At 37.3% G+C, this 15,388-nt stretch overlaps 1 protein-coding gene across 1 annotated transcript in view; it reads right to left on the reverse strand.

The window, feature by feature from the left end:
• Positions 1-7,318, reverse strand: part of LOC128987880 (WAP four-disulfide core domain protein 1-like) — a 51,961-nt gene extending 44,643 nt beyond the window's left edge. The window contains exon 1 of the mRNA XM_054408953.1: positions 7,133-7,318. Within this exon, the coding sequence (XP_054264928.1) occupies positions 7,133-7,234 (102 nt within the window). The 5' untranslated portion in view covers positions 7,235-7,318. The remainder of the gene's footprint in view (positions 1-7,132) is intronic.
• Between the last annotated feature and the right edge of the window lie 8,070 nt (positions 7,319-15,388).

Here is a 15,388-nt window from a genome sequence, read left to right on the forward strand (position 1 = left end):
TCACTAAAGACACTCTCGCCAATCCAGTGAATACATTAAAATGACTTGGATATTGAAAGGTACTCTCGTTTTCACGGAGAAGATTGCGTAAAATGCCATCTTGAGTGTTACAGACAGACAGAAAGACAGACAGACAGACAGAAATAGAGATAAGACTCGTTTCTGCTTCTTTAATGTATACAATGTAAAAATAACCTAAAAATATATAATTCTGAGCAATGTACAGACAAAACTCTAATTTTATTTATATAAGATAAAAGAGCAAGTAATCATTGAATTTATTTGGGACAACTACACTTCAAGCAAAAACATACACCCACTAAATAAAAATGCAAACATTTCTTTACAGTTTGATAGATTGAATAACTTTAAACATTCATTCAACTGCAATAACTCTACAACTACAATTTATTTATCTATATCTAAATAATCATAAGCGCCGTTAGCCAAAGAAGGATGCTAGAACTGGAATGGGACTATAGAATACATTGTAGGTATTCTTTTGGTTCTATTGTTCTATTGGTTTTATTGTAGCCTTAACTTTGGAAGCACGGAAGACCCGAATATGCTAACTTAAAATTGAGACTAAAGAGTGTGGTGTCTAGAAATATTCAATTCCGTGAAATTATGCTGAACTGCAGATACAACAGGTTATTGCAAACTTGTTTAGTCTTCGACTTTAAATCCATAGCAACAAACAAATAGTATTCTATAGTCAATGTCTCATTTGACTATTGTCTATTGTTCATATCCTAATTGCAGAAATGTATGTGCAATGTACAAAGCAGTACAGTATAGGTAAGTATGTATATTCTAAGTATGTATATAGTTATACGAATAGTATAACAATGTGCAGAGGCCCCAAGGACTATCTATGGTTGATTTCAAGAAGCAAACTCAGGCTTTTCATTAGATTATCAAACCCCGTCGCGATAATAAAGGTGTCTTAGTTGGATCCATTTCACGCCAATGGCCTCGGGGGAAGTGATGGGCAACAAAGCCATACACAGTTCACGCACAGTCACCAGTCAGAAGGCTATAGGTAGCCAGGTAGCCAGTCATCTGCCGCTGGCACCCGCACTTCTGTCAATAATTACCACCGCGTTGATGCCATCATTACTTGATAGTGGTACAAACGTTAATCGTATTCGCTGAATTGATGAGGTCACTTACGGGATTCTGCGGAAACTTAAATTGGACGTATGGTAAGTTGATAGGCCTCGAGTGCGTCCAATTGGTCCTAATTCACTAGTGAATGCCCTTGAGATTACAACAACAATCAAGTCCACACATCCAAACTTTACATCAATCAATTTATGCAGACATGTTCTCATGTGAAAATTTAGTGTGGTTGTGTAGCCTTACAGTAGCGCAATTTACACATAGTAATATATGAGCATCCAGCAACCAGAAAACTATTTGAGTTCCCTAATATATTTTCGTCGTTTAAATGTAGACTTATGTTAGTAAGATGTACATTATAATCAAGTTTGACACGAAACTTATTTCGATTAAATATAATCGATCAAATGTTCTGACGATTTCCTTGTGTTTTGGTGAATAAAAATTCATCATAGTCTGATCTAAAATAATCGTCCCAGGTTGTGTCCTGATTGCGAACAGTCCAGTTTGCGAACAAGGGTAAAATCGTTCCAGTAGCCATGCTCGCTTTCACATCTGGAGGTCACTGGTTCAACCCCCCCCCCCTGGAGTCTGGACCAAGATTTATTTTTCATTAGGCTGACATTCAATGATTATCTAACAAACGCTCGACTTAGATAATAAATAACAAGCCATGATTTTAAAATTATTCTTAAAAACATTAAAAACACACAAAATCAAATGTTTAAATACCTTTAGGACTCTTCGTAGAATCAGCTAATCCTATCCTATCCTATACGCTAATACGAGCTTTGTCTGTTTGTCTGTCTATATGTCTGTAATACATATCTCGAAATCCAGCGGAGGGGAGAAGAAACATGCTGTGCGATTAGCACTTAAACTTAAGCAAGATCATAAAAGTGCATCTCATTTCTGTTTAGTTGCATACTTTTACATTACACAGTTGTTATTATTTCAGCGATCAAATATCTTTGGTGATGCTCGTGCTTTTCGTTTGTAATGGGAGAGGACATGGTTTAAGAAAATTTTGTTCTTTTAGTTTACGGTATGCTATAGTATAGCACATCTACCATAGTCATTTTTCGAAGTCTTCAGCATTGTCCTACACCCAACTGGACCGCACACTGACATTTAAGGCGCATTGTATTGCGACAAGAGGTAAAGTCTCAGCGAGGAATAATATCATCAGGAAGCTCACCAACAGATGCTGGGGTGCTAACCCTAATGTCCTCAGAACCTTAGCTTTAGCGCTCAGTGTGTCGGCTGTGGAGTACGCTGCACCAGTATGGAATGCATCGTCACATGCAAAAAAGGTTGACATTGCAGTCAATGACATGGCTCGGAATGTAACTGGGTGTTTGAAACCAACCCCAGTACACTCTATCCTATCGTAGGGATCGCCCCTCCATCAATCCGACGTAATGTCGCTGCCGACGCAGAAAGGACTAAGCAAGAGACAGACCCTCGTCACCTATTACACGGCCACCAACCTGCAGAGCGACGGCTTCGGTCCAGAAAGAGCTTTTTATCACGGACTCGAGTCCTGGATGGATCACTCTCAAGCAATCGAGTGGCAAGGTGGGAGGCCACGTTGACTAACCCTCCCATACCAGTCAGGGAGGAACTGGCTCCTGGTGGAGGCCTTCATTACACGGCGTGGAAGACCCTAAATCGAATCAGGGTCGAGGTACCAAAATGCAAGACAAACATGCAGAAATGGGATCTCTTACCAGACGAAGAAAACATCTTGTGTGCCTTTGGTGCTGTTCAGGATCCTGGCCATCTGCTGATCTGTCCACGCCTCGACCAGTCTTGCACATTAGATGATCTTTTACAAGCGAATGACAAAGCCATATCGGTAGCTATTTTTTGGAAAAGCGAAGTCTGATTTCCGGACACGGAAAGTAAATACCATAGACATAATGTTCTACCATTGCCCCTAAACAATAAAATACCCCCGCCGCAGCAAACCTGCAGACTAACCGAATTTCAACTTGTCTGATTACATTTTTACTAAAATATTTTCATAATTCTTTCAAATAAGACATATTTTCTCCCAATTTAAATAACATTAGATTAAACGAGTGCTTAGGTTTGCTGCTACGGGGGAAGGTAAAAAGTGTTTTTGACCATACGTCAATAGCATAGGATGAAATCAATAAATTTGCCAAATTGTATCAACATATATCCATAAAAAAGAAAACTACAACAGTTTACATTTTCTCCATATGAATAACATGTGAATTTTAAATTACACCTTTTTTTATTTTCTCCGTAACCGTTAGGCATACAACAGTGCTTTAATATACTAAATTGTTCTTTTTTAAGCTCTACAAAATGGTTGGGAAAGAAATTGAAATTTTTCACCCCATAAACCCCCGTTCCCATGGTCCGATTATGCTGGTTCGCGAACTCGTTTGAATAAATTTTTGCACGTTTATACCAAATTTCATCAAGATCGGATCATTTTTTACTCGAGTTATCGTGCCAACGGACCAACGGATATATATATATATACTGTATATGAATTTGAACGGATGGTGTTTTTGGCCTCTGGGGTCTTCAAAACGAAAAATTAAATCGGTCCCGGGTCCAGGTCTAACCATGAGATCTACGGCAATAGCTTATTCCCTATATGGGAAATACGTTAATAGCGGAATCCAACTTGTGCAGTTGAAAAAGCTGAAATGTTTTTATCCTTTTTAAATATGAATACTCATAAGATTAACATGAGAAACTCCAGAGCCACTGGGGTCCCCGAAAGGATTTTTCAGATAAGAGTGTGTCTATATGTTAATCGGGAATGTGAGCTATCATCATACCAAATTTCAGCCCAATCCGACCAGTATTTTTCGCGTTTACTTGTCACAAACATCGAGACATCCAAACTTTATCACTTATTATATAATTAGGATGGCATTTCAACAATCGTAACAGTCTATACGTTGTACGTTTAGAATGAAAAAAGAAAAGTTTGTGTTTAAGATAAGCCAGAAATCCTAGCAAGATATAAATCATCGCGATTTGCTCTTATCAGTGTAGGTAAACCAGTAAGTTACAGTAGTTGAGTTAATCGTATTGTGTGCTGATGCTACTAAAATGTTTGGGAGATTGAGAAAGTAAGCATGAATAAGCTCTGATTAAATTATTGTTCAATTCCTTGAACCACTGAGTAGGCTTATAGTGCAAGCAACACAACAATAGCTGTGGTGCAGCGGTTGCAGGCTGGTTCCGCAGTCAGAGCTATGACGATCGCCAGGTTGACTTGCGAAACATCGGATAGCGAGATACTTCACAGACGTCAGGGTGTAAATCTGCTACAAATAAATAACTAGGAGCAAAGAAACACTAACATTAGATCGGTTGTATTAATCAGACCTACTTTATTGTATGACAACGAAACCTGGCTAGAATCACTACACAAACTGTAACCAACTTTTGTATCGTATACTAGGGATGGACGGGTCCCGAAATTTCGGGAATTTTTCGGGAAAAAAATATTCCCGATTATCGGGACGGGATTACATTTGACTCGGGAATTTTTCGGGACGGGATTTGGTCCGATCGTCGGCGATTTTTCCGCTTCGCGAGTGCCGATAACGCCGTTATTGCGAGCGACAGGTCCGCGAACGCAGGAGACGAAGTCATGTCGACGATTACGCCGTGACCGCGAGTCATGACGACGATCTCGCCGTGACCGCGAGTCATGACGACGATCGTGCCGTGACCGCAAGTCATACCGACGATCGTACCGTGACCGCGAGTCATGACGACGATCGCGCTGTGACCGTGGAGTCATACCGACGATAACCCCGTGACCGCGGAGTCATACCAACGATCGCGCCGTGACCGCGAGTCATACCGACGATCGTGCCGTGACCGCGAGTCATACCGACGATCGCGCCGTGACCGCGAGTCATGACGACGATCGCGCCGTGACCGTGAGTCATACAGACGATCACCCCGTGACCCGCGAGTCACAAGTTTCTATAGGTTACCCATTTTTTGGTTTTTATAGATCAGTGCCACAAATGGTAAAAATTGATTTCGTATGTCTCTTTTGGTAACTGCAATACAGTACTTTCTTTTTATGCACAGAAAAAAATCCCGTCCCGTCCCGTCCCGAAAATCGGGAAGGAAATAAAAATCCCGTCCCGTCCCGTCCCGAACTAAAAATTCAATCCCGTCCATCCCTAGATACACCATGTAGGCCTATTAGGGTTCCAATGTAAATTGTTGTTGGGAATAAATACTGCAAGTTTCGATAAAAAAATTATGAATTTTCGGGCTTTTGGTGGTTGCTAAAAGACGGATTAAGCTGAATATCTTATGTTTACAATCGGGTTGCTTGACAAGTGTAACGTATATGTATATCTTTTGTTTGTAGGCATCAATCTAAACACTATTCTACTACCTCAAGTAACCTATCCCACATTATGAAGTTCTGTTTTATGAACAACCTAAATCACATATCAGATTACACTAGCACTAGCGCGTCAAAAATAATAGCACACCAAAGATTTAAGCCAACGTAACTGATTCAATTGCAACTTGCATACAGTACTTGCATTACTAATTTTACATAAAACAACTTTAATTGAATTACCCAAGTACCGGTACTGATTTAATGGAATGTGACTGAATCTATGTAAAAACAACCAGATTCTTGAATACATCCCTTACTTAATAAGTAGTATACTACTTTTAAGTTACGGTTCATGAATGTAGTAGTTGGTTTCAGTTTTGGTCGAGACATCGAGTATAATATTAGTGTATTGCATTCTTAGAATCCCGGCAATTCTCTTACCTCAGGCATCGCATGGTGATAGTTTTGTGTTTCGTAGGATGTGCCAAACAGCAGTCGAATTAGCCAAAGTTTCTAGACATGGGTAGGATTTGCCACAGTTTGCACCAGATTACGCAAACATTAATTGTTTATGCCTATGTATTGTATATTATAGAGTACTACTTAGTTGTAATTAAATAGCAAACGAATATTAATTCATTTAAAGGTATATTAATTTCAAAAACAAATTAGTAGGTATGCCTCTAAGGTTTTGTATACTAAAAATGACTTTTTTAAATGTACTTCATTAAATGTATAAAGTATAAATTTTATAGTAGGCGAATAGGTGATTTGACTATCCTAGGTACGGGAACTGTCAAAGGAAACGAAATGTTGGCAAATTCGAGACTAACGAGGGAAGGAAAATGTGGTGATTCATAGTTGTAGAGTGTCACTTTGAAGTAGGCTCGAAATGCAAGAGGCGGGTGGTAAATACCTTGGAACAACTATCGCTCATTGATGGACGGCTCCGTGCTCCAAACAAAACAAATATAGTTCAAACGTTGACTTGTTTAACTCGTCCTAATAAACTTTTAACTGCAAAGATACATTAAGTGTTAAGAAATTTTCTTTACGTTTTCCGATTAGTCTCACAGAAATGGGTTGAGTTAGCTACTTGAGCCATAAAAGGTAAGGTACTTATTTCATGTAGTGGGAAGTTTAGATTAAACTTTAGTCGTTACAATCCATCAGTGGATAGAGTAAATTTTAATTGCTGTTTATGGATGAAGAGGAAGATGCAACATTTGAAATTAAAATCCGTTCAAATTGCTCCTTCAGTGGATCTCTTTCTATATGTATAAAATCGATATGATGGTGTTATTTTTTGTTTTTATAAATTATTATTTAATAATAGTAATTTAGTAAGGAGTAAAATTAATTTATGTTATTTTCATGTGTGCATTTCAAGTCATAGAAACAAAAAAATTCGGTCCTTAGAGCCTTCATTGTATATTAGTATCCAACTGTTGACCCATGTTCCCGTAAGATTCCAATAAGATTCAATCTTACACTGAATATAAAAATCGTTTATTTAACTTATAATGAAAAATAAGCTGTTTTTGCCACCTCCCTTCAATTATTTATAATATACCTATAGCCTATAATTGATTTTAGTTACATCCTTGGTAAAAAATACAAGGTTTGAATTGGCCAGAAACTCACCCTAACAGCATCTTCGACATTGTCGTCCATATCATAGTTCTCGGAAAATGCGATGACTGAGAGAGAGCTGACGAACACCGCAACCACGAGCGAGCGCAGCATCCCGGCTGTCACTGCTACTGCAGCGGCGACGATCGCACAGGCACTGGCTCACTGGCTCAGTGACAGTGGTGCTGGTACTAGGCCTTCTGTGGCGTCACCTGCGTCTCAGCCTCACTGCTTGTAGCCGGTGGGGTAAAGTAGTAACCCCACTGTATATAGCAGTCTCAACCGCTGGCCACTTTTATGTTTTGCCATTCTGTTGCATTCGACAACAGCTATTTTTTGTAATCATTAAGTTAGGTCATTGATCCCCAGAAGTAAGTTGTCAAATTAAATGCAAAAGTTCAATGAGTGTGTTTTACAAAACTTTATTCAAACATGAGTATTACACTGTACAACTGAACAATTATGAAAGTGATCTATAGATTCCAACAATGGCAATTATGTGGCCACACCCTAGTATCAAATACAAGAACCCAATCAAAATCCTTCTTTTCTACAGCCTTAAAAAGGGAACCGGAGTTTTGCCAACGGGTGTCAGGTAGATGGGGGGATGCCTTCGGCCACCTCTTGGTGCGGAGATTTGCCAACGGTGGTGGTGGGAGAAAGAGTGTGAGGGAGGGAGGGAGAGCGATTGTCAGGGTTGTCTACGCTTGGCAGTTATGCGCTTGTCGCAGTGGGTTAGGTTAGGTTAGGTTAGGTTAGGTTACAAATTCAATACATTTCCTTTCACAATCAGAAGTGCTTAACTGCAATACTGAACACAGTCAGCATCCTGCCTGGTTTGTCCATCCCTGGCGGAAGCCACCCTCACGGTCACGTGTAATCTCTCTCTCTTTCTCTCTCCCTCCCCCTCTCGCGCAACCCACAACCGATGGCAAAACTCCGCAGTATGAGGAATTCACGGATGGGGACCCTTTCTACTTGATACCCGTTGGCAAAACTCCTACACTCCCTTAAAAATATGTGTATGTCACATACCGCACTTGTGATGTAATTAGTGGCTTGTAGGGCTCGCCTATCAATAAAATGGTTGCCGGTTTGATGCTGAGAAAAGTTATATTTTACATTCAAATTAGGTCCAGTCCTCATTGATCATTGGCTTTAAATACACTAGTGCACCTGTTGCTTGAAATCGAGCAATTGGCAAGTACCGGTATTACAAAAGTTATTTTAAAACTAATCTATACTATTATACTGTATACAAATCTAATGGTGTCCGAATGTATGTCTGTTACTATAATTAATTAATGTAAAAACTACTTAACTGAATAGGCTTACATTTTACAAAATTATAGCTATTATAACAAGGATGGTAGGTAATAGGACAAAAGTTATTTTAAAACTAATCTATACTATTATACTGCATACAAATCTAATGGTGTCCGAATGTATGTATGTTACTATAATTAATTAATGTAAAAACTACTTAACTGAATAGGCTTACATTTTACAAAATTATAGCTATTATAACAAGGATGGTAGGTAATAGGACAAAAGTTATTTTAAAACTAATCTATACTATTATACTGTATACAAATCTAATGGTGTCCGAATGTATGTCTGTAACTATAATTAATTAATGTAAAAACTACTTAACTGAATAGGCTTACATTTTACAAAATTATAGCTATTATAACAAGGATGGTAGGTAATAGGACTATTCACACTTCGATATTGACCGTGGGCTTTAAACCCTTGGCTTTAAAAAAATTCTGAGGTGAGGTTTTTAAAACTAATATTAATTGGTCTCCATGGCTGCAATGAGAACTTTTACAATGTTTACATGTGTGTTGAGTGCAATTTAATATTTGCCACATGTCTGTTTTTAATGTTATACTTCATTGATGAATACCAGATGGTTAAATTGTTAAATGTGTTGTTAAAAACAATAATAGTCAAATCTGTCTTCTTTAGTTGGTTGAATTAAAAGTGTTGAGTTTAATAATTCAGTTTGCCCTTTTATTTAATTGAGCTAGGTATTTTAATTTAGTGTCCAGTGAAACCACATATTTACAGGTTATGGGGCCCAGGGCTGTTTAAATACGGAATTTGTTAATATTTTTTTACCTGGCTAATCAAATTGAATTAATATGGCAACTGAACATGAAAAGTATCGAATAGGCCTACCATTGTTTGATGGAACCAATTTCAGCAATTGGAAATTAAGAATTGAAACTCTGTTGGAGGAATTAGAATTATTATCTTTTGTAAAGGAATCTTATGTTACCAAAGTTGAATTTCTGGATAAAGACACAGATGAACAACGAGAGAGGAAGGAAGCAAGGTTGTTGGAATTAGCGAAACAAGATCTTCATTGTAGTTGTTAGCCTCCGGATTGCCAAATAATATTAAAAAAGGTTCAAATACCTGCTATTAAGCAATCCAAATTTGTTGTTAGAACAACTAGTTTCGGTGTCTGTGTTACACCATCATCAGGCTGCACAAGGACAGTTTTCTTTCTTCATACGAAGAGCGTCATATTTACACGAAAAATAAATAAACATTTACAGACGACACAAACACGAACACGAGACATTTATGGTAACTGATCAGTTAAGAAAACAGACGACGCTAACCCGGCGGAGTTTGAGTCTGGACTCAAACGATCCAATAACACAACAACTGCACTTACTTGCAAATAAAAATAAATAAAAACAATGGAAATTAATAGTTAAAGTCATTTATATTGTTTTTATTAACGCTTGTAATAGTTGTAGAGTCTGGACTCAAACTCCGCCGGGTTAGCGTCGTCTGTTTTCTTAACTGATCAGTTACCATAAATGTCTCGTGTTCGTGTTTGTGTCGTGTGTAAATGTTTATTTATTTTTCGTGTAAATATGACGCTCTTCGTATGAAGAAAGAAAACTGTCCTTGTGCAGCCTGATGATGGTGTCACACAGACACCGAAACTAGTTGTTCTAACAACAAATTTGGATTACTTAATAACAGGTATTTGAACCTTTTTTAATATGAAACAAGATCGGAAGTGCAAGTCGCAGATTATACAGCGTATTGCCGACAGCCATTTGGAATATGCAAAAGACAAGGCAACTGCTTTTGAACTATGGCAATCTCTCTGCAACACATTTGAAAGGAAAGGAATAGCTAGCCAACTTCTACTAAGGAAGCAGTTACTAACAATGAAGTTTGATGCGAAGAATGACGTTTTAAATCGTCACTTTCTGAAATTTGACAGTCATAAGAGAGTTACGATCTACAGGAGCAACTGTCGAGGAATCTGACATTGTTTGTCATCTACTACTGACCATGCCCAAAGAATATGACGTCATTGTCACGGCCATAGAGACTCTATCAATGAAGGACTTATCTCTAAGCTTTAGAAGGTCAGACTGCTGGAAGAGGAGACAAAGAGGAGGGACGTTGGAAAAATTGAATTTGATTGTACATCACACCCTACTGCCTTCCAGTCTCAACAAGGGAAAAAGAAAAATTTTCCAGGAAATCAAGGAACTTCTGGCAACTCGTTCAATTTCACTTGTCACAGATGCGGAAAGTTTGGACACAAACAAGCTAACTGCAGAGTCAAATTACCACAGAACCCATCAAAGAAAAATAATTCTGCGAACGTGGTCGACACCAAACAGGAAGATGCATTTTGTTTTGGAACATCAAGTGAAGACTGTTCAGCAGATACCATAAATTGGATATTAGACTCTGGAGCAACAGAACATCTGGTTAACAGTAATGAGGTATGTCTCTCTAACTTTAAGAAATTAGAACAACCTATTAAAATCGAAGTAGCCAAGTCTGGAACTTATCTTGAAGCAAAATGTAAAGGGGAATTGTATGTAACTAGTGTTGTGGAAGGGAAGGAAATTAAAATAACAATCAAAGATGTTTTATCTGTACCTGGAATTAGTTACAATTTACTTTCAGTAAGAAAATTGGAAATGAATGGTTTTTGTGTTATCTTTCAAAATTCATGTGGCTTGATTAAGAAAGATAATCAAACTGTTGCGGTTGCAAAAAGAAACAATTCTCAGTTATATATGTTAAATTTTTTGCAACACAAAGCTTTGTCAGTGTCTTCAACTGAAACAGAAATGAAGCTGTGGCATGACAGGCTTGGTCATTTGAGCTATGGTTGTATTAAAAGTCTCAGGTCACAGGTAGATGGGATGGAGTTAAATACTTCAACATTACCCTTAGAAAAGTGTTCAAAGTGTGTTGAAGGGAAACAATCACAATTTCCTTACAATCAGAACAGGAGACGTGCCACCAGACCTCTTGAGTTGATTCACAGTGATTTGTGTGGTCCAATCTCACCAGTTTAATTTGAGGGTAAGAAATATATCATCACTTTTATTGACGACTTTACTCATTTCACGGTGGCCTATGCTCTAGAATCGAAGGCGGAAGTCACAAGATACGTCAAGATGTATCATGCTTTGGCTACATCTCATTTCAATCTAAAGATTAGCAGATTTCGTTGTGACAATGGTCGTCAATACATGTCAAATGAGTTGAAGCAGTTTTTTGAGGAGCAAGAAATTCAGTATGAGTTCACAATCAGATATACTCCTCAACAGAACGGTGTCTCAGAACGTATGAACAGGACTATTGTTGAAAGGGCTCGTTGTTTAATACTTAATTGTGAATTAGGTAAGACATTTTGGTCAGAAGCTGTTCAAACTGCCGTATATCTAATCAACCGAAGTCCGACATCAGCTTTAGGAGGAAAGATCCCTGCTGTTTTATGGTACAATGAAAAGCCTAATCTTAGTAAGTTAAGAGTTTTTGGCTGTGCAGCATATTTGCTGTTACCTAAGGAATGAATATCAAGTAAATTTGACAGCAAGTGCTTGAAATGTTACTTTACTGGATATTGTCCTAATGGTTATCGACTGTGGTGTCCTAAAGAAGGAAAAATAATCACTGGAAGAAATGTTGTGTTTTATGAGGAAAGATTTAACTTTGAGAGCACACCAATTGAAGACTGGATTCCCGATCATGTACATGAATCCAGATCAAGTAAAAAGGAAGACAAGAACAAAGAAGAACCCAGATCATTGTCTGATGAAAATCAAAGAATTTCTATACCAGATCTTGAAGAAGAAGAAGAAGAAATTGAAGACCATGTAAGTGAAGAAGAAACAATAAGACACTCTACCAGAAAGAGGAATTTGCCAAGATACTTACAGGATTATGCAGTTCTTGCTCTGAATGCTGAATCCTTTGTCGATGATGTACCGCAAAGTTACAAGGATATTGCAGAACGTGATGATAAGGATCATTGGTATCAAGCTGTAAAGGAAGAACTTAACTCTATAAAGGAAAACAAAACTTGGACTTACACTGAACTACCACCTGGAAGGAAAGCTATCTCCAGTAAATGGGTTTTCAAATTGAAGAAAGACATGGACGGAAATATTGAAAGATACAAGGCAAGACTTGTTATCAAAGAATGTTCACAGAGAAAGGGTTTTGACTATGAAGAAACATATGCTCCAGTGGGTCGTCTTGCAACAGTTAGGGTGATGCTGGCTGTAGCAAATGAACATGGATTAATTCTTGAACAATTAGACGTCAACAATGCTTTTCTTCATGGTGAGCTGAAGGAGGAAATATATATGTCCATTCCTGAAGGAGTTGAAGGAACACCCGGCTCCGTTTGCAATTTGCAAAAGGCACTATATGGCTTGAAACAGGCACCATTAGCATGGAATCAAGCTATTCATTAGTTTCTCATTTCTTGAGAAAGATGTTAGGATTGTTTGTTTGTTAATTGTGTCAAATGTAAAATTATTGAGGAGGGGTGTTGAGTGCAATTTAATATTTGCCACATGTCTGTTTTTAATGTTATACTTCATTGATGAATACCAGATGGTTAAATTGTTAAATGTGTTGTTAAAAACAATAATAGTCAAATCTATGTCTTCTTTAGTTGGTTGAATTACAAGTGTTGAGTTTAATAATTCAGTTTGCCCTTTTATTTAATTGAGCTAGGTATTTTAATTTAGTGTCCAGTGAAACCACATATTTACAATTTGGTTTGATATTTCAATGTAAACAGAAGAACTGCCAAATTGTTTATTTCACAATTTATTTCAAATATAAATTCAAACGTTGAACAAGAAATTTTGGAATTCCTCGATTCTCCAAATGAACCTGATTTACCAATAAATTTGCTTACACCATCTGAAGTACTATGTAAAAGACGATTTAAACGGCAAAAAGCCCCCGTTTATGATCTGATAACAGGTAAAGTGTTGAAAGAGGTGCCAAGAAAAGGAATAGTTTTCCTTACAGTACTTTTCAATGCAGTTTTACGCCTTGAATACTTCCCAATACAGTGGAAGGCTTCACAAATTGTTGTTATTCCGAAACCTGGTAAACCTTTAAATCAAGCACCCTCGTATCTGCCTATATCTTCTCTTCCATTGGCATCTAAAGTTTTTGAAAAACTTTTTTTACAAAGACTCCAAATTATAATTGATAAAAAAGAATTGTTGCCTTCCCATTAGTTTGGATTCCGTCGAAGGCATTCTACCATTGAGCAAGTGCATAGAATAGTGAATGTATTCAAGGAGGATCTTGAAAAAAAACGTGTTTGTTCATCTGCATTTTTGGACGTAACCCGGGTGTTTGTTAAAGTCTGGCAGACAGGATTATTGTTGAAAATTAAAACTTTGCTGTTCCATACAATATGGAGTGTTGAAATCATATTTGTCCAAACGCTTTTTTCAAATTAAATACATAGATGTAGTTACAGATGTGCATGAAATTGAATTAGGTGTACCAGAAGGTAGTGTTCTTGAACCTACAGTATTTTGTATATTTTGTTTACTTATGACCTTCCAAGTACTCAGGGTATTACAGTCGCAACATTTGCAGACGACACTGCTTTTTTATAATCAAATCAGGGTCATGTTCTGGCCATCAATACAATACAATACAATACAATATCAATATCAATACAATACAATACAATATCAATATCAATACAATAAATTCTGGCATCATCAAACCTTCAGGCTGCATTAGAAGATTTGTCTCAGTGGCTACAGAATTGGAAAATTAAAGTAAATTAAACAAAATCCGTTCAAGTTACATTTACTACTATGCCAACAACAACTTGCCCCCAGTAACATTGAATAATGTCATGCTTCCACAATGCAATGAAGTTAAGTACCTTGGTATGCATCTCGACAGACAGCTTACATGACATTCACACATTTGGAACAAACGACTTCATTTAAATTTGAAAACAAACAAACAAAATTGGCTTATTGGTCGAAATTCAAAATTGTCTGTTGAAAATAAATTACTTTTATACAAAATTATATTGAAACCTGTTTGGACCTACGGTATCCAACTCGGTAACCCCTTCAAACATGTAGGAAACGGGGTGATTCCTGGTGAAATATGTGGGAATACTGGGAATCAATTTTATGTAATCGTTGGACGAACGGATTTTTATTTTCGTTGTAGGCTAGTTGCTGGTTTGCTATCGGAAAACCAAAGACATGATGCTCTCCATGCGTGCCGATTTTGGTTATCTTTGAGTGAGACAGCAGTAAATTATAAGTCGAGTGCATATTCCTTGTGAATTGTTTACATCGATTTAGTGAATTCAACATTCTTGAAGTGTGGAATAATTGTGTAAAATTGGTGTATATTGAGGTTTTGGAGGAACTGTGGCTAGGGTCGGTTTTAGTAAATTCCAGTCATTATTCGGGACTGGAATTGCTTTTCCCCCAATTATTATCCGCCAAAACTTCATTTTATACACTTTTTACACAATTTGACATTCAGTAAGTTTTTAAGCTGAGTTCTGGGTCCTAAATTTTTACCGAATTTTGTTTCTAAAAGCGTTGGCGGATGTGGAATGATGTTATACATCAAATGTAAAGATCAAAATGTTTCTACTGTATTTCGTGCCATCTTCCCGTCGCAAAGCTATAACAGTCATAATTTTATATGGGTTAAAACAATCGACTATAAGCTTATGTAACTAATGGAAATACTCACGCGGTTGAAAACAGCTTGATATAATAAACGTTTCTTGTGAATATTTATAATTTTTATAAGCTGGCCTTGGTTAGCCTATATGTTGATGGACCCCAATGCGAAGCCCTTCACATTTATTGAGCTCATTTTACGCGATAGCACGCAACTTCAAAGTGGACTCTTTTTGAAATATACACAAAAAAACTTCTAAATAAATATAAAACTAAGGAGCATTAAAAA

Source organism: Macrosteles quadrilineatus, unplaced genomic scaffold, assembly GCF_028750875.1.
Source record: "Macrosteles quadrilineatus isolate MER2022 unplaced genomic scaffold, UCM_ALF_1.0 Scaffold_2__2_contigs__length_208266976, whole genome shotgun sequence".
Taxonomy (NCBI): Eukaryota; Metazoa; Arthropoda; class Insecta; order Hemiptera; family Cicadellidae; genus Macrosteles; species Macrosteles quadrilineatus.